General features: G+C 40.9%; 1 protein-coding gene across 11 annotated transcripts in view; it reads left to right on the top strand.

Moving 5' to 3' along the window:
* Positions 1 to 18505, top strand: part of LOC143039390 (E3 ubiquitin-protein ligase Siah1-like) — a 37558-nt gene extending 19053 nt beyond the window's left edge. For 10 of the 11 annotated variants that reach the window (XM_076209397.1, XM_076209372.1, XM_076209417.1 and 7 more), the window contains 2 exons: positions 2836 to 3015; positions 6097 to 18505. In XM_076209397.1, the coding sequence (XP_076065512.1) occupies positions 2836 to 3013 (178 nt within the window). In that variant the 3' untranslated portion in view covers positions 3014 to 3015; positions 6097 to 18505. Of the gene's footprint in view, positions 1 to 2835; positions 3016 to 3885; positions 5200 to 6096 lie in introns of those variants that run through there. The other variant, XM_076209363.1, reaches the window with a different exon arrangement.
* Positions 18506 to 18807: the final 302 nt, after the last annotated feature.

Genomic DNA, 18807 nt, shown 5'->3' with positions numbered 1-18807 from the left:
GATTTTTATATGGTGTAAGGGGCAGTGGACAGGATGCAGGGATGACCCGTCATCCAGGAGGTGCCAAGATAAGAGGGAGGGTGGAGGGGAGTGGAATATATAGGAAATGGAATGGGTGGGAGTGGTTTCTATGCCTTTTTCTTTTTGGCTACCCCCTGTGTAGGGGGAAAAAAGCCTTTGGTATATGTATGTAAGGGGAGGATATTGGTTTCTGTGTGTAGGTGTCCAATTGGTGTGGTTTTGGTGCACCCTGTTATTACTCTTGGTACTCCATTCTGTGGTCTTATTGTTTGCATTCATCTTGCTGATTGTTGGGAACCATGTAATAGAAGTATAGCTGAGGGTGGTTCATATGAATCGATTGTAGAAGAGAAGAAGCAAGCATATGAGGATTGGTTGCAAAGTAGAACTGGAAGCACATGATGATGATGATGATATAGTTTGGTTGCAAAGTAGAACTGGAAGCACATGATGATGATGATGATATAGTTTAATGTCACACACTCCCACCCTATTGGGAGGCTAGGACGGTGCCCCTCACAGAGGGCTTTGTATGAACCATGCCCTTGGTTCACTTTGCTGGTGGCAGGATTCGAACCGCCCTCACCTTGACCTTCGCTGCAAGTAATGACGCCCGAACCTGCTCAGCACATGAGAGGTGCAAAAAAAAAAAAAAAAAAATGTAGGTGAGGGAGGCAAAGAGGACAGATGTGAAATGGAGTAGGACTTTGATAGAGAATTTTGAAAAGAATAAAAAAGATGTTTTGGAAGATAGGGGAGTGAGTCAGGGAGAGAAAACTAAGGGGGTGCAGATGGATAGGTGTTAAAAGAAGGAAAAGCAATAACAGGAAGATGGAAGAATATTTCAGAGTTGATGAACGTGGAGGAGGTTAGGGATTAATTGATAGTGGCAGTGGGAGGTGCTAGGGAGGTAGCCAAAAAACAAAGTCATAGAATCCACTCGTACTCCACTCCCATTCACCCCCTCCCTCCCTCTTATCTTGGCTCTTCCTGTTGGGAAAGGAAAATGATGGTGGTGTAGGAAAAGATGAGATACAAAGAAAATTAAATTATGAAAGCTGGTAAGGGACATCATGGTGTAGAAGAGTGTCATGTGGAGTGTCTGTCAGGAGAAGGAACTGTAATAGTGGATTAATTAATGAGGTTGTTTGATACATGCCTAAAGGAAGGGAATGTGCCAGAGGACTGGAATAGAGCTTGTATATTTCTATTTTACAAAGGGAGGGAAGAGGGTGGAGGGGAGTGGAGTATGATAGGGATGGAATGGGTGGGATTTTTTTTTTTTTTTTTTTTTTTCTACCTCCCTTATAAGGGGTGAAAAAAAGCCCTTGGTATACTATGTACAAAGGGATTGCTTCCCTTCTCTATTTTCCACACAAGGGGATGGAGAGGGAGGGGTGCCAGTTAAGTTAAATGGTCTTGGTGTGGACATGCCGTGTCCTGCCAAATTGCTTCTGTCCCAGGCAGTGGTCAGGAGACAGGGAAGACCCATCATCCATGAGGAGCTAAGATGAGAGGGAAGAAAGGGTGGTGGATGGGAGAGGAATGGGTGGGAGTGGTTGTATGCCTCTGACTTGGCTACCTCCCTTATAAGGGAGAAAAATCTCTTAGTATATAGATAGACATCTTGCATTTGGAGAATGAGCAAACACCAGATGCAGCTATATGTTATTTACATTTCATCCTCAAGGGGACATCTTCAGGTAATATACAACTATAACAATGAATAAAAAAAAATAGTTACAGATGCGTTATACCTGAAGGTGGCCCCTTCAGGATGAAATCTTGTAAGTAATGTATCGTTGCATTAAGTTATCTGGTGTTTGCTCATCCCTCAAATGCAAGAAATCTCTCTATATACTGAGGGGTTCTTCCCCTCTTATGACAGGAATTTGGTTCTACACAAGAACCCTTAACACACCCCTCACACTGCATCTCACAAGCATAACCAAAACAATGCAAAAAAACAAAAACAAAAACAAGATACACCAGCAGTATATTACTCAAACATCCACAACAACCTGTCACCTGAACCACATAACATCCACACAGAAACACATACACACCCAGATAACTAAACCAGCCCTTCAAAAAGACCAAAATTAACACTCCAACAACAACCCTCAGATATAAGTCCCATGGAGAAAAACCTCACACACCTGACGAGAACCACACTAGCATGCCTATGTTCAGGACACCATCCAGCATTAACCTCTTCACTCCGGGGCACATCGCGCGTCTGGCAGCATTAGCTGCCCGACGTGCGATGTTGCGTCATAATAATCGCACTATAAAAAATAAAGTCAGTGCTCAATCGTTCGTTCTCTTTCACCCGTGTATTTTGATAACCATAGAAAATATGATGAAGCCAGTTTAGAGAGAATGGAAGTTACGTAGGTACGACTACAATGAATATAATCAAAATGCCGACGTCGGCATCATCGAGTACCCACTTGCTCCTCATGCCGCCTACGTAGGCATCACCGTATGGAAGTGGTTAAAACTGTACCAACACAGAACAGGCCTGGTCACATATTAAAGCTCCCCCCCCCCCAATCCAACCACCATGCAGAAGAAGAACACCTTAGACTACTATGCCTCACACTAACAATCCTCAGACAACAATACAATATCTCTTTTCAGGGTGATTTATGATCCCACCTGGAAGCTGTTGCTGGTTTTCTGAAGCACATGGGTTTTATGCAAGAGAGACCAGGATAAACAGATGTATGTGGTTTTCAGAATTTCATACCAAAGGATTCTCAAATTGGGCTTGAACTCGTCTTGAAGATGAACTACTTTTCACCCAAACAGGTTGGAGTTGAATGGCCCTCGACGACGCTTGACGTGGGAGGCTACTCCGCGGTCCATACATGAGGGTGTACAATCTGCCATCATGAACTCGGACTGTTTGGTCTTTGATACGTCCATTGCACAGCTGTTTGCTGACAACGGAAACTTGGGCATCAATGTCACTATTTCCATGTGTTAAAGGTAATCATATGCATGTTTTGTCACATATTCTTATTTTGTTTATTTATATATATATATATATATATATATATAGTGAAGAGAGGATAGGGAGGGAAAGATAGTTGCAGTGGGAAATGCTAAGAAAATGAGAGTGATGAGTGAGGAAAATGGAGGAGAAATAAGGAAGGATGAAGTGAAGGCAGTTGTTAAGATGATGAAAGCAGGTAAGGCACCTGGTCTGGATGGATGCCATGCAGTGTCTAAAAAAAGGAGGTACAGTGATGGTAGACTGGCTGGTGAGGTTATTTAATGTTTGCTGGAGAGAGGGTAGAGTGCCGGAGGACTGGAGGAGTGCCTGTATAGTTCCACTTTACAAGGGAAAAGGGGACAAGTGTGAATGTAGTAGTTTCAGAGGGATTAGCTTGTTAAGTGTAGTTGTTGTCATTCCCTAGACTGTCTGTCCAAGCAGTCCCGTCTCCCTAAGGAATGCCACTGCCGAAACTGGGTTTTCCCACGAATCCTTTATAGAGTGTATGTTGTGTTGTTTGCGTGCATGATTGTTTACACCATGAAACAGGAGTCCTCAAAGTCAAGGACCACCTCGAAATGAGAGGCACACAAACACTTGCCGCAGCCACCACAAACACATCACACCCGCTACACTACATAGCAGAACGCCCACACACACCAAGAAACATTAAAACAACACCCAAAGACCTTTATTATGCACAAATACTCTCTTCTCTTCCTCCACAACCACCAAATACCAGCCTCCGGAAACATATTCATAATCATATCACTCACCGCTCCATTAACACACTGAAAGACAACACACTGCTGCATGCCAGACCCCCTGATATCCACCCTTCTGAATCCTCTCTCCCACGAAAGGACAGAGTCCACTTGGCCAGACTGCGGTGCGGCCACCACCCAGCACTTCAAAGCTACCAGAAGAGGCTGGATGACCGCATTGTGAACAGCTGCCCAGGATGTAACACTTCACCCCATGCCATACAACACATAATGGAAGACTGTTAAGTGTAGTTGGGAAGGCTTATGGGAGGATCTTGATTGAGAGGATTAGGAGAGGAACAGAAGGAGTAATTGGTGAGGAACAGTGTGATGGGTAGAGGTTGTGTAGATCAGATCTTTGGGGTAAGACAAATATGTGAGAAAGCTATAGGAAAGGGGAAGGATGTTTTTTTGGCTTTTATGGATCTGGAAAAGGCTTACGATAGGGTAGACAGAAAGGCACTGTGGGAGGTTATGCAGATATATGGGATAGGAGGAAAGCTTCTAGGAGCTGTCAAGAGTTTTTATGAGAGTAGTAGAGCTTGTGTCAGGATTAGAAATGGAGAGAGTGAGTGGTTCGAGGTAAAGGTGGGACTTCGTCAAGGATGTGTTATGTCACCCTGGCTGTTCAACTTATACATGGATGGGGTAGTGCGAGAGGTAAATGCAAGGGTAGTGGGTCAGGGATTGGAGATGGTTAAAGAAAATGGAGAAAAGTGGGAGGTGAGCCAGCTGTTGTTTGCAGACAACACTGCGCTTGTGGCAGGATCGGAGGAGGGACTGAGGAAGTTGGTGACAGAGTTTGGGAGAGTATGTGATAGAAGAAAGCTAAAGATAAATGTGGGTAAAAGTAAGGTGATGAGATGTACAAGGGGTGAAAGTGGCAGTAGACTGGAAGTGAGCATTAAGGGAGAGTGACTGGAGGAAGTGGATAGTTTTAGATACTTGGGTGCAAATGTGGCAGGAAAAGGTGGAGTGAAGGTGGAGGTAGAATGTAGATTGAGAAAAGCGAATAAATGCCTTGGTGGATTGAAGAGTGTAATGAGGAATAGACATTTGGGAATGGATGCTAAGAGGAGACTGTATGAAGGAGTGATTGTGTCAACAGCACTGTATGGGGCAGAAACATGGAACATAAGAGAAGAAGAGAGAAGGAGTTTGAATGTGTTTGAGATGAGGTGTCTGAGAAGTATGATGGGGGTTACTAGGCTAGATAGAGTGAGAAATGAGGAGATGAGGAGAAGAACGGGGGTGGAAAGGGAGTTGGGAGATAGGGTTGATGAAAGAGTATTAGGATGGTTTGGACACATGGAAAGAATGAGTGAAGACTAGTAAAAGAGGTATGGAAGGCAGATGTGGAGGGAGTGAACATGAGGGGATGTCCTAGGATGAGGTGGATGGATGGGGTGAAGGGGGCTTTGGGGAAGAGGGGAATGTCTGTTGAGGAAGGACGGGAGAGGACAGAAGACAGGGGTGAATTGAGAATGGTTGTATATGGATGATGATGTGATTGCATGAGGAGGAATGGGCGGGGGGGTGGGGGTGAGGTAGTATGTGTAAGCAAATTTTGACGCAGCCCGAAGGGATTTCTCCCCGTCCTCTCCTTATATGCAAGGGGGGACGGAGAGGGGGGTTGCCAATTTAATGAAGCGGCCTTGCTGTGGATGTGCTGTGTCTTGCGACACTGCTTCTGACCCAGGGCAGTGGACAGGGTGCAGGGATGACCCGTCATCCAGGAGGTGCTAAGATAAGAGGGAGGGTGGAGGGGTGTGGAGTGTATTCAGGAATGGAATGGGTGGGAATGATTTTATGCCTTTTCCTTTTTGGGTACCTCCCTGGTAAGGGGGAAAAAGCCTTGGTATATGTATGTTTGTATGTATCTCACTCCTTGAAGCATACCCATTCCTGTACTCATGTTTCTCACTCATCCTTCGTGACTTCTCACATTTCACTCACCTTTTGGTATTCTTTCTCTTTACCCATCATTTGATTTGTTTACTTAGTATTTCTCTACCCCCATTACTTCTTATATTCCACATTGGTTAAATAGCACAACTCCCCAACTCCACCGAGTAAAGTTGGGGGTTGTACGTGATTTTGAACTTCGATTGGGTAGACAGTTCCTCTCCAGGGTCAATGTGTAACATTTAGGATCCAACCTCTTTCCATTGGCTTTGTGTTGCCACGTAAAGACACAACTTGTTGTCGCCTTTTATTCCCCATTCTCATAAGTGTTTGACATTCTGGACTCTTTTCTTTTATAAAACAAGTTCCTAGGCTATTTTTCTGAAACTGTTTTTCTTTTTACAGATTGAAGCCAAAGCCAAGCTGTGATGAAATTGCATAACAGGAGTTACATATGAAGAGCTGCTCAATTTTAGCGAGTTACAAACCAACTGGGGAATTTTGTCCAATCATATGGTGTCCAGGAATGATGTTCTTGGAGGAAAAGTATGGGAAGGATTCTCTCCAGGAAAAATGAGCAATTTGTTCATACAGTTGAGTCAGGCACTTCATAAAGTACTGTACAGTGTCGTAAGATGAAGTTTCAGACCTTGAGGGTGAGATGATTACCAATATGAGATCTTTTATGAATATAAATCTTTGAATAACTCTTGGTCTGCAGGTTCCTGGAGTTAAAGTTTATTGTGACAGCCCTAGACTGATCGTGTAATTGTGAAGAGATAGTAGAGCCACTATCCAGTCAGCCTTGTGCAATGCTAACAGAAGGTTGCGGTGGCATCGGTGGGACTAGTGGGGCTGAGTCATGTGCCTTCTGTGAAAGGTCGGGTGTTACTATGTAAACACAACTCCACACCACCTAAGCCTGGGGAAATGCAGTCACTAGATAAGGAGCTAAGTGCAAAGAAAGAGACACATACTACAACTGCACACACATGCCTACGCAAGCACATACGTACACAAACATACACGCACATGCGCACACATGATCCAAGACCTTGGTGAATTACATATATGCATACACACATGTACATACATGCATACATACATAGATACATACATATACATATTGTAATAAATTTATAGCCTCTGATATCTCAAAGGAGACTTGCAGCTATGTGTATATGTATAATATATGTATATGTGATAATAATTCTTGCCTTGTTTCACTGACTGGAAACCCACAGCCCCACATTAGCTGGCAATGGTACTGGTCCTTCCATACATTTTTTTGGGAAAGAAAATGTTGGATTATCGTCTGTGTTATGTTGTGTAGGGCCGTTTCTTTGTCGCTGGGTCATAGTAGTAGGAAGAGGAGAGCAGGTAATGGGCGTTAACTATCCATATATGTAAAAGTGGAGGAAATGTGGTTCTTGTTGATACCTTGGGCCCAGTTTCAAGACTCGGGCATTAGCCCCTTGAGGCTGTACCCCAAGATGGGAAGGAGGGTATTGATAGGGTTTGAAGACTAGCAGCTTGGAGAGGTTTTTCTCTTAATGTCATCTTGCATGACGACTTGCATGTACCCATTGTTGTTCTCTGAATATTTATAGATGTATGTGCACATGTGTATGTTCATTTGTGTGTGTGTGTATATTTGTATGTGTATGAATGACCAGAAAGGGGTACCTGTGAGTAGTCTTTGCTGCCTGTTTTCAGAACCTGTAAACATGCTTATCTCCAAAAGGAAGTGTAGACCTGTGGGGCTGACAAGTCTTTGGACTATGCAAAAGATCTCTCAAATTAATACTCAACAGCTTCCCCTTTCTCCATCAAATGAAAATGAATACTAACAGACAACACAACTGAATTAATCACACTCCAAACACAGGTTTAGAAAACACAACAACGCAAATGTTTGTCACCACATCAGCCCTTCAGGGCTCCAACCTCTCATCGTATGAGCCACATGCTAGGAGGTGATTGACCACATACATACATATACCAAGGCTTTTTCCCCCTTTCAAGGGAGGTAGCCAAAAAGGGAAAGGCATGAAAACACTCCCACCTATTGATTGACCACATACTTTTGGCTAAACATGCAAACAGAAGATCAAAGAGAAAATACTAGAACAGCTCCCCCAGCCTAAACACGTTAGATTTCAGTAAACACTCCACCAGACAGCTTCCTCAATATAACCAACAAGCCTTCCCCTGATATATGGGTTTACCCTCCCTCCATACACAATTAATATGGGAAACTGTAGATTATCTCCCCTTAGACCACTTCCCAATAAAGGTTACCATAGAACAAGAAGGAAAAATAAAGTCTTCATACAAGAAAATCATCATCATCATTAAAAAGGAAGTTAACAATAATGATAATACACATGTCAAGGGCTTTTTCCCCTTTACCAGAGAAGTAGCCAAAGTTAGAAGGTACAATTCCACTCCCACCCATTCCATCCCCACCCAATTCCACTCCCATCTACTACCCTCCCTCCCTCCCTCTCATCTTGGCTCCTCAAGGATAATAGGTCATCCCTGCATCTCGCTCATTGCCCTAGGTCAAAAGCAGTGCAGGAAGACAAGGTAATGATGATAATTATAATTATAATAATTACATGCATATACCAAGGGCTTTTTTCCCCTTACAAGGGAGATAGCCAAAGTCAAAGGCATAGATCCACTCCCACCCATTTCATCCCCATATACTATAATCCCATTCACCCCTCCTTCCCTCTTTTCTTGGCTCCTCTTGGATGACTGGTCATCCCTGCATCTCGCCCACTATACTGAGTCAGAAGCAGTGTAGCAAAACAGTACATCCACAGCAGTGCCACTTTATTTAAGCGGTGACCCCCCCCCCTCTCTGACCTCTCATACATAATATGAGAAGACGGGGAGAAATCCCTTATGGCTGCATCAAAATATTCACACATACTCCCTCATCCCCTCAACCCCCACACACTCCATAACAGTATCATCCATACACAACCATTCTTCACTCACCCCTATCTTGTGTCTTCTCCCTTCCTTCCTCAACAAACATTCCCCTCTTTCCCAGTGCCCCTTTTACCCCATCCATCCATCTATCTCATCCTTGGTTACCCCCTCATGTTCACTCCTTCCACCTCTGCCTTCCACACCTCTTTTACTAATCTTTCTTCACTCATTCTTTCCATGTTTCCAGACCATCCCAATATTCTTTCATCAACTCGTATCGCCCAACTCCCTTTCCACCCCCGCTCTCCTCCATACCACCTCATTTTTATAATAGAAATTAATAGTGATAATAATAACAGTAATGATGATTGTTGCCTTGGCAACAGTCTTCAGGATCCCCAACAGATCATTCCAGAGAGAAACTTTGGACTTTTGTCTGTGTTCTATCAGTGTAGGACTGTTCCTGTATCACCCGCTGAAAGTGGGAGAACAGGAGCAGTTGCCATGTGTCAGCTCTCTTTCTCTGATAACATGTAAGAAATAATGTTCAAGTTGATAGGGAAATCTTGGGCCCAGTCTGGAGATTGTCATCCTCCGATGGAGGCGAGTGGGTTGATGGGTTTTGTAAATAGACAGCTTCACTGTCCGCCTTACAGGACCACTGCATGGAGATATCAGTCATTGGTTCCTAGGTATGAATTCAAGGAAATAGAAAAGAACTTGCAGAACCTTTAGCCTTTGTTTTTTGGCTACCTCACTTGTAAGGAGGGGAAAAGCCTTGGTATATTTATGCATGATCTGCTAACAGAGGAATGGAAGGAAATATAGTAACCATTAAAAAACCCAACAGGAGATATATTTGAAGCTGCAGAAATAGAATGCAGTAGCTAATACACATCAGAGATACACCCAAAAAAGAAAGAGAGAAACAACGAGAAGGCTGACAAAAACTCACAGGAACATGGAAAAGACTAATAGCAGAAAGAAGAATAACTTAGCAGCTCCAAACCTTTACCCAACACTTTTGTGTATACCTTGCACATCACCTCTTCCATATACATGTAGAACAACCCTGATGCATCATCATCTTCAACTTAGACCTCTCACTTTTTCCTTACTCTATCTTGACACAGGCTCTACTACTCATATAAAGACCTTTTTACTTCCTTTAACAGACTTCCCCCTATTCTGTACATCCACATAGAGCCTTTTTGTCAATCCATATGCCTTTTCCAAACCCACAAAAGCCCAGAAGACATCCTTACCCTTTGCAATAAACTTCATGCATGTCTACCATACTACAAAAAAAAAAAAAAAATCCACCATCTCTTCACTCTTTTCACAAGTGTGGTCAGATACACTCCCATAACTTCCACCTCAACTTCATTTTCGCCCAAATTATCCTTGAAGACACTTCCTCCCCAAGAAATTTCTTACCCTCATCATGACAGAAGTATCACTCCGCTTCCTCACCTTTTTGTTACTTCGGAACTTGCCATGCTCCCAGACTTCAACTTGACCTTCCCTTCCCATTCTCTATTTTTCTCTGACTAAAAGTCAAAACATAAGAGGATCCTAGACATATACTACCATAAAAGGTCATGGTGACACATTTACAACAATGACAAAAATGGCAAACAAATATCTTAGCCAGCAGACGGAGCAGAGTAACCCAAAAACAATCAAATTTCTGAGATTTAAAGACTGTACAATGAAGTCCTCTTACCTGCATTATTCCACATCTTCACGAGATCTCCCCACATCAGAACAAGAATGTAACCTCAATGCACTTGTGTATGGAGATGACTTAACAATAAGAACCAGCCAAAGCAACTACCAAATAGTTGCTTAGAATGCTCAAGCTTACTTAGACAACACAGAACAGTATCTTAGAAATAATAGAATGGAGGCCTTCCCTCAAAAATCATTAGTAACATTACCTATTCCAGACAACCATGAAAGAAACGTCCAGTATTAAAGCTGAATGGCCACTCACTTTGTATATATATATATATATATATATATATATATATATATATATACACGTATATATGTATATATATATATATATACACACACACACACACACACACACACTTATACACATATGTATACACCTGACCTTCAGCCCACACATCAAAACTGACAGCAAAAATCAATATGTAAACAAATATAGACAAATCAGTTGCAAACATGGGCTTTGACCATTAGAAGGAAAATAACGACAGTCTACAAAATAGCTCTTGAGAAACACACATGACTATACTTTCACAGCTTTGTTCCCAATAATTAGGAGAACACACACACCATAAAACTATACAAAATTAAGCATTAAGAATAAAAATAGGATACACCAAAACCACCCCAATAGGACACCTGCACACAACCAAAATTTTCCCCATAGAACATCACATGAAAATGATGGGTACACAATTCTATGCAAGATCCCTTAACCAAGCTCATCCATCTCTTTACATTGCACAAACTTAACTAAAAGAAACGGAAAACTACACCAGTAATTTATAATTCAAACATCAACCTGGTAATTATACCACTCAACATATCTATAGAAAAACACTTGTACACTTAGTTCACAAAACAAGTACTCGAAGACCAACAACTGAGCACCTTCCCAAAATCCCTCCTAAAAAAAAGTAAAATCCATGTTAGCATTATTGCATTCAGGTCATCGTCCAGCACTAAGACAATACCATCACAGAATAAGCCTGGTTAAAGAAACAAACTGCCTCGTATGCAACCATCACACGGAAGACATTGAACACCTCACCTTTGTCTACTCCACCATATGCAGATAACAACACAATATTTCTTGAGTGACTTACCAATCCAATAGCTGTTACCAGTTACCCGAGATCCATGGATTTCATTCAGGAGTGACATGGGCAACAGATTGATGGGTTGATTGATTGAGTGAACTTTCTAATTTTTAATGTATTTCGTCCAACCATAAATTCCATTTGCCTGCCTTCCTTACTCTTTTCACTTGTTTTTCTTCAATTATTCTTTCCATATACCCAAACCTTCTCTGTATTCTTTGATCAACTGAGTCGCCCTGTCCTGCCTCTCTCTATCCACTGGAGGAGAAGACCAAGAATTAGGTGGGTGGATGATGTATTGAATGTATGAGGAATGTCTGTCGAGCAGGAAAGGGAGAGGGCAAGAGATAGGTGTAAATAGAGTGGTTATGAATGGCTGAAGAAATGACATGGCCCAAAGAGATTTCCTCTTGTCTGTTCTGTAAATTCTCAAGCATGTGTAGGAATGGGGGGATCATCATGTAATGAATTGGTAGGAATAAACTAGTTTCAGCTGCCATACCAATGGATTTAACATGATGAAACGTAAGGAGAGCTGACAATTTGAGAATGTACCCCTCCTGTTAAAACAAGCCAACAACATAGAAACAGCCCTACAACGGACTGTAATTTCTTCCCAAAGAGCTCTTATGGAAGGCTTGAGAACTGTTTCCAGTCACTGTAGCTGTAGGGTTTCCAATCAGTGAAGTTTGATTCCTTTTTTCCTACAAGTATTTCATCCATCTTGTATAGTTATCACATAAACCCACCCACCTACACGTAACACACACACACACACACACACACACACACACACATATTCAGACATACATATATAATTGTGTGTGTATTTGTGTACATATGTGTATTGTATCTTGTTTGTACATGCATATGTGCATATGTGTACATGTATAGGGTTGAGTGTCATGGTAAAATATGCACACCTGCAAAGCTAACCCCAGGATATATGGTGTGAATCCTAGATGCTTTAGCACTCGTCATAAATTACAAACAGGTGGGATGAAGAGTTGATCTTACCCTTACCCAGAAAGATTCTTTTCATTCCTTTGCCTACACCACCAGCACTGTCAGTATAATGAGGGGATTGGTTTTGGTTCCCCTGGTTCACAGGAGCCATGAATAATACTTAATTCATCATTGTGGATTATGTGAAAGGTTTTATTTATTTTTTTCCTTGTTCTTTTTCATTTTCTTTGTTTTTCCTCTTTCCTTGACATGCTGGGCGTTAGCAATACAATGAATGCTTCACACTGAAGTTTATGCAGCGTATGCTATACTTAACATTTTCATTTTGTCCTAATGGTTCTTGAAGGAGCTGCTGTCATAAAGGTTTTCGCAGGAGCCACAGGTACTGGCAGTAGTGTTGTGAAGGTAGCAGTGTTATACAGTCGGACATCTCCTTAACGGACATTAATTAGCTGTGTTTACAGTGTTTTCAGTGTTTTGGAGTGGTTTTTGGGTGGCATAGTGATTGCACGCACTAAACAACAGCACCAAAAACACAGCAAAAACACCGCAAACACGGCTAATTAATGTCCATTTATGAGAGGCCTCACTGTACATCAGTATTGCAAGCAGCTCTTATCAACTTTCATAACCAGGGGAATTGTTCAAAGGTATAGTTATATAACTTTCAGTGTGTGATGGCCTTCTTAAATGTCTGTAGCTTCTGAAGAGAGTATTATGTACCACTTTTTTCTTCTTGCTTCCACCAGATAAACCTTTTAGTTCTTGTCATACATTATTTTCGTCCATTCCACTATCCAGATTTCATCAGCAGTAGCAGATATTCTTCACTAAAAAAGTAACAACATTATCTGTGATTTCTTCATCATGGTGTGTCTTATAGAATGGGGGGCTGACGCTTAGAAACATGACTTTCCAGACCACTACCCTGTTCCAACCATATCTTCCCTGCCTAAACTAACTTTCCTTCTCTTTTGTCTTGTCCTCCATCTTTTGTAGTTCTACAACTTCCTCTGTCACCCCCCCCTTCTTCATCCAGTCACGTTACATCTACATACTATATTCTTTATCTATTTCGTTTCTAGTAACTTCTCATCCCCATATTTCACAGCAGTTTCTCTTCTTCAGCATGATTGTCACAATTCTCAACTGATACCTTTTCTTAACTTGGTAGATGTTTTGCATAGATCCATCGTCTCCTCAGACTTAGTTCCAAAAAGTGTTACCATCTTCATTTTGTTCCAGCCCATCCTCCCCATCATTTTGTCTGTTCCTTCTCCCATGATTTCTTCTTCTAGCCTGTCATGAATTAGTCGTTTCTTGATTTTGTCTTCTCCCTGGTTTTTCATGAAAGTAGCAGTTGCCGACAAGACTGATGAGTTAAACACCACATGAGGACGGAGCCTTTATTTGTACGACATTTCACTTATACAACTTTTTCAAGTACAAAACGTACAAGTAAAGGCTCCGTCATGTACTTGAAAAAGCAAAACATCGTACAAATAAAGGCTCCGTCCTCATATGGTGTTTAACTCATCAGATTTCTCCCAGGTGTTTACCATCCCCTCTTCACACAAAGTTGATGACCCCACTTAATATTTGGTCCACCTGTCCCTTTAGGATTTTTTCACACCTTCTCCCAGGATGTCATCCTTCATCATAGGACTTTGTCTGCTCCCCTGACTGAGCATTTCCTCCTCCAAGGAGTTTATTTTCTGCTACTGTATTTGCCCCTGAACATAATACTGTGACATTTCACTTTTTTAACTTCCACCAACTTAATATCCGCTACTTTGTACAACTGTATGACACTCCAAATACTTGCCTTTGCCACCTCCCATGTCAGTCACATGTAATATCATTTATGATATCTGTGACAGGTATAAGGAGGGGAGCACTCACTGATTTTCATCTCTCCATGTGTGAAAACGTGTAAGACATGCAGTTGAAGTTGACAGAGGGATATCTTGTGCCCAGTCTGGACACCAAGGGTCAGACCCTCAGGACCTTGTCTCCTGTTGGAGGTGAAGGGGCTGACAGATTGATGGGTACCTCTGCTGTCCATCTTGTAGAACCCCCACAATCAGGTACATATCATTGGTGTGAGCAAACAAACCATACAAGAAAAAGATTAAAAACAAGACCCTCTCTCAGAAGAAAGAAGAAAGAGGTAACATGATTGCTGTGTTCAGATCAGTGAAAGAAGTGGACATAATTGACATAGAACTTTCAGTGTTGGACAAGGTGCATGACAACTAAATATAAACAGGTTTATGTACAGATACAACAACTTTTGATATATCTGCAATCCAAACAACAAATTTATAGCCAAGTTGTATCATTGGAGCTTAAAAGAGGAAGAGATGCCTCTCACTGTAGCTTTTGATACAAGTAGTGTGGCAGAGGGGCAAAGTAATTTCACCTCTGAAGTGCTGAGGTGAGAGTGGTGGTGAAATGGATTTTATTTGTGGGGCTAAGAGCCTTTGGTAGTAAGGAATAATAAAGATGAAGTTAAAGCCAATTTTGATCAGTAGAGACAAAGATGTGGGACCCCAGGAACATAGCTCTTTTCCTGTACACTACAATTATGTAAACAAACACAAACTCTAGCCATAACTTGTTCTTTTTGATTTTGCTCTTCTGCCTTATCATTCCCATTTCCCTTTCCCATTTCTTTATCTTCCATTTCCATACTTTCCACTATTTTATTTCCTCTCCTCTTACTATCCCCTCAGGAGTCCTGGATGAGTAACTGGTAATGCATTCACTTTAGTTCAAATTCTGGAGTCAGACTTACAATGAGCTCTGGTTCCTAACACACAAATACTACTCTTACATTAAAGCCTTAGTACATCCATCCAAACATGCCTGGGCCATGTCTTGTGTGACAAAAGAGAACATGTTACTCAATCTAGGGTCTCCCGAATTTTTACCACCAAGGCGAGTGTGACGGGCTGCAACAAACTCACTCCTCTTCCCCATGTTTCCACCTTAATTATTCTCACATTTTCATTTCTGTCATCCCCACACTTTAATTTCTTCAATAAATAATGTTTCCTCTCTACCCCTGACACCTTTCCACTTGTCAGTCATTCTTCTTTCTTAGGACCAACTATGATTATCTGCTAGTGGTGATCCTGTAAAATAGACATCAGCGAGAACCATTTCCCCATACCCCATCTTTGAAACATATCAGTATCTTCACGTGTATCTAACAAGGAGCTAACACTGTGAAGGATTTGTCTCACCCCCACCCCCTTTTTTTCTTTTCTTTTCTTTCAAATAGAGAACAACCAACAATTGATCCTCTACTACTCCTCCTCCATCTGTTAGCTGATGACATATAAACAGCCACACTAATACAATACAGACAGCAGTCCAGCATTTCATCCTAGAGATATCTGTGGGAAGGCCTGAGAGCTGTTATTAGGTATTGTGGGGCTGCAGGTTTCCCAGCAATGAAATTTGAAGCAATAATTGTAATCCCTTCGTACCCCAGGCTTCAAAATGTCTTACGCCTCTGGTCCTGTATTACATTTGCCCTGATTTAGTATATAAAGAACCCAAGAATATTTTTACAAATGTGTCAGGATATCATAGGTTTTAATGTAACTGCTGTAACATTTTTCGTGTCTTGGGTAACATAGGTAAGGTTGAATGGTGTGTTTAGATAACGAGCTGGAACAGCTTTAAATTTCTGCTTTTGCACCCTTGTAGCTCCTTGCTGCAATGGTACCCCCCCAACCCCTGAGTAGTCTTGAATTGGTTGTAGAGCTGTTGGTAATATATATTCTTTTATGTGAGGTTATATGCTCACTGTGTGAAATATATAAGAAGGAAGAATGATTACCAAGGCAACATTTAATGTAAAGTAACTGGCTTCAGGACTGAAATTAGAAGGCCAAAGGTTGCCAGATATTGAGGGCCTAATAGTAAACTAGGTGATTGGTCAAGCTGTAAAGGTTTTATGTGATATTTAGACAGGAGTTGCAAAGAACAGCCATTGGTGTTGTATAATTTAAGTAAGAAACAGCCCTTTTATTTGTGAACCCAGATCTTCCTATGTTAATGTGGAGCAGTTTCAGTTTATCTTTTTTTGTCATAGATTAAAGATTTTATTTTGTCTTATGCAAGAACAGCATATGTGAAGCCACCATACTAAACAGGTTAAGTTATTGTTTGTCCCTGCTATTAAGGACCAACATTAGATACCTGTAAATGGTGGTCATGGAAGACAATGTTAGAGTAATCTTCGTGCTGCCAATCTTCAAAATCTGCCATTACCATAATCAAAAGGTGTAGTCAGGCTCCAGATCTCTCTTTATCAACTTCAACTCTGTTTCCTCCATTTTGTTCACATAAGGACCTGACAACTGGTGACTGCACTCTTCCTGCCTGTATAAGCTAGTGACATAATCCCACACCAGTACAACATAGACAAGAATCCATCTTTTTCCAAAGAGATCAATGAGAGAGCTCCAGGACCGATGCCATCTACTGTGGAGCTACAGGTTTCTGATTACAGAAACTTGAGGCAACAGTTATTATTCCTGCTACTAAAATTTGTAGACTCATAGAACAGCAAGGTTGTAGACTCACCTATTTTGGTTCTGATTGGAGAATACCAGCCATGACCCATAATGCAGAATGGTTGACAGTATGTTATTTTCAGCAGTTGCATTATTAAGTTACTTTTTCACTTGAAATTATTTTTATTGTAACTACATTCATAACTTATGTCTAAGGTTATTTGATCAATCATGTAAAGTAGGTAATGAAAGGAGATGCTGGCATGTATTGTCAGTATCCTGCAGGTTGCTTAGAATATGTAACTGCTAGTCCCCCTCAAGCTGCAGTGAAGAACTCTTGAATGAGAACAAGTCCAGCCACTCCACAGCCACTCTTGTCAGTACAGCCCATTATGAGCACATAATGGTATCCCTTCCTATTGCACTTGCAAGCTGTCTTAAGCTTTTATTCCCATCTAACCCACCTTTTGATTCAACACGATGATTTGTTGTCATCTTCATGTATCATGGTCATCATCACATATGTGATCTCATCATGTGCCATATCATCCAGTATATGGAATCTCACAATTTTCACATGATTTTGTTTCATATCATACGTCAGTCATCGTTACTTCATGTTGTCAGTTACCAGCATTTCAGAAAATTTTATATTTGTCATGTATTATCTCATCAGTGATCATTGTTCATCCCTTTCTGTACTGTCATGAGATCCCAAAACCTTTTTATCATTAATATCATCATACTTTTGAATATTCTTTTCGTTTAGTCACATCATTGCATTTTCTGATATGAATTTCTCGTATAGATCTTTCCATTTCATTGAATTATTTTGTAGTAAATTGCTACTGTAAAACTTTTCATCATTATATCATTATTCATAGATATAGAAATAAACCCATCTATTCATACCTTCCTGTCTCACTTCATATCAGCACAGAATTCCCGTAATTTTTTGTTTGATTTTTTATTATTGTTATTATTATCATTATCACTTATCACACTTATAGAATAATAAATGATGGTTACCATCAGATTCTTCATATTATTTATTCTGGATGGCTTGGCTAGGATGTTCATAATGTGAACTTTTTTTTTTTTTTTTTGTGAAGGTGGATGTTAATTGAAGTGGTGAAATATTTTCATCTACTTTCATCATTGTCTTCACCAAGCCAAGTACATCCATATCAACATGAAATGTCTGTTTTTCTGTTTTCCTTTTCTTTCATAAGTTTTGATTTTTGAGCATTTGTTTCCTTCATTGATTTACCCAACTAAAGTAAAAAGGACATAAGATAGGTATTCTTAAAACCTTTTTTTGTTTGTGATATAGTAGCATCTGTTGGTTCCTCAGTTGCACTAACCTGCACACGTTCCCATCATACTTTACCGCACAGGTACATCAGATGCAGAAGGCAAGATATAAACAAGTGTGAATACAAATTTTCTTGCCAGTAGGTCATTTATTAATGGAATATTTTAGTTCAGATAGAGAAATCTGTATGGAATTGTTTTGCCCCATAAAGTCATTTTATAATCTTTATGAGTTTATTTGAAACCCTTTCAGTATGGTGACTTGCTGCATGGGATATATATGTACCGGGTATATATTTAGGGTGGGTGGGGTAGAATCTCTTCAGTCTACTGTCAGCCCTTCTAGTAAATTAAACACTGATACTAGCCAGAAGACTGTAAAGTATGCCACTTTTTTCTCTCTCTCTCTCTCTCTCTCTCTCTCTCTCTCTCTCTCTCTCTCTCTCTCTCTCTCTCTCACTCACTCACTCACTCACTCACTCACTCTCACTCTCACTCACAATGTATCTACTATCTTCTGTCACTTG

Source organism: Oratosquilla oratoria, chromosome 2 (assembly GCF_046742065.1).
Source record: "Oratosquilla oratoria isolate Oo_2021 chromosome 2, ASM4674206v1, whole genome shotgun sequence".
Classification (NCBI taxonomy): domain Eukaryota; kingdom Metazoa; phylum Arthropoda; class Malacostraca; order Stomatopoda; family Squillidae; genus Oratosquilla; species Oratosquilla oratoria.
The sequence above is the reverse complement of the archived record's forward strand: the minus strand, read 5'-3'. Positions and strand labels throughout refer to the sequence as shown.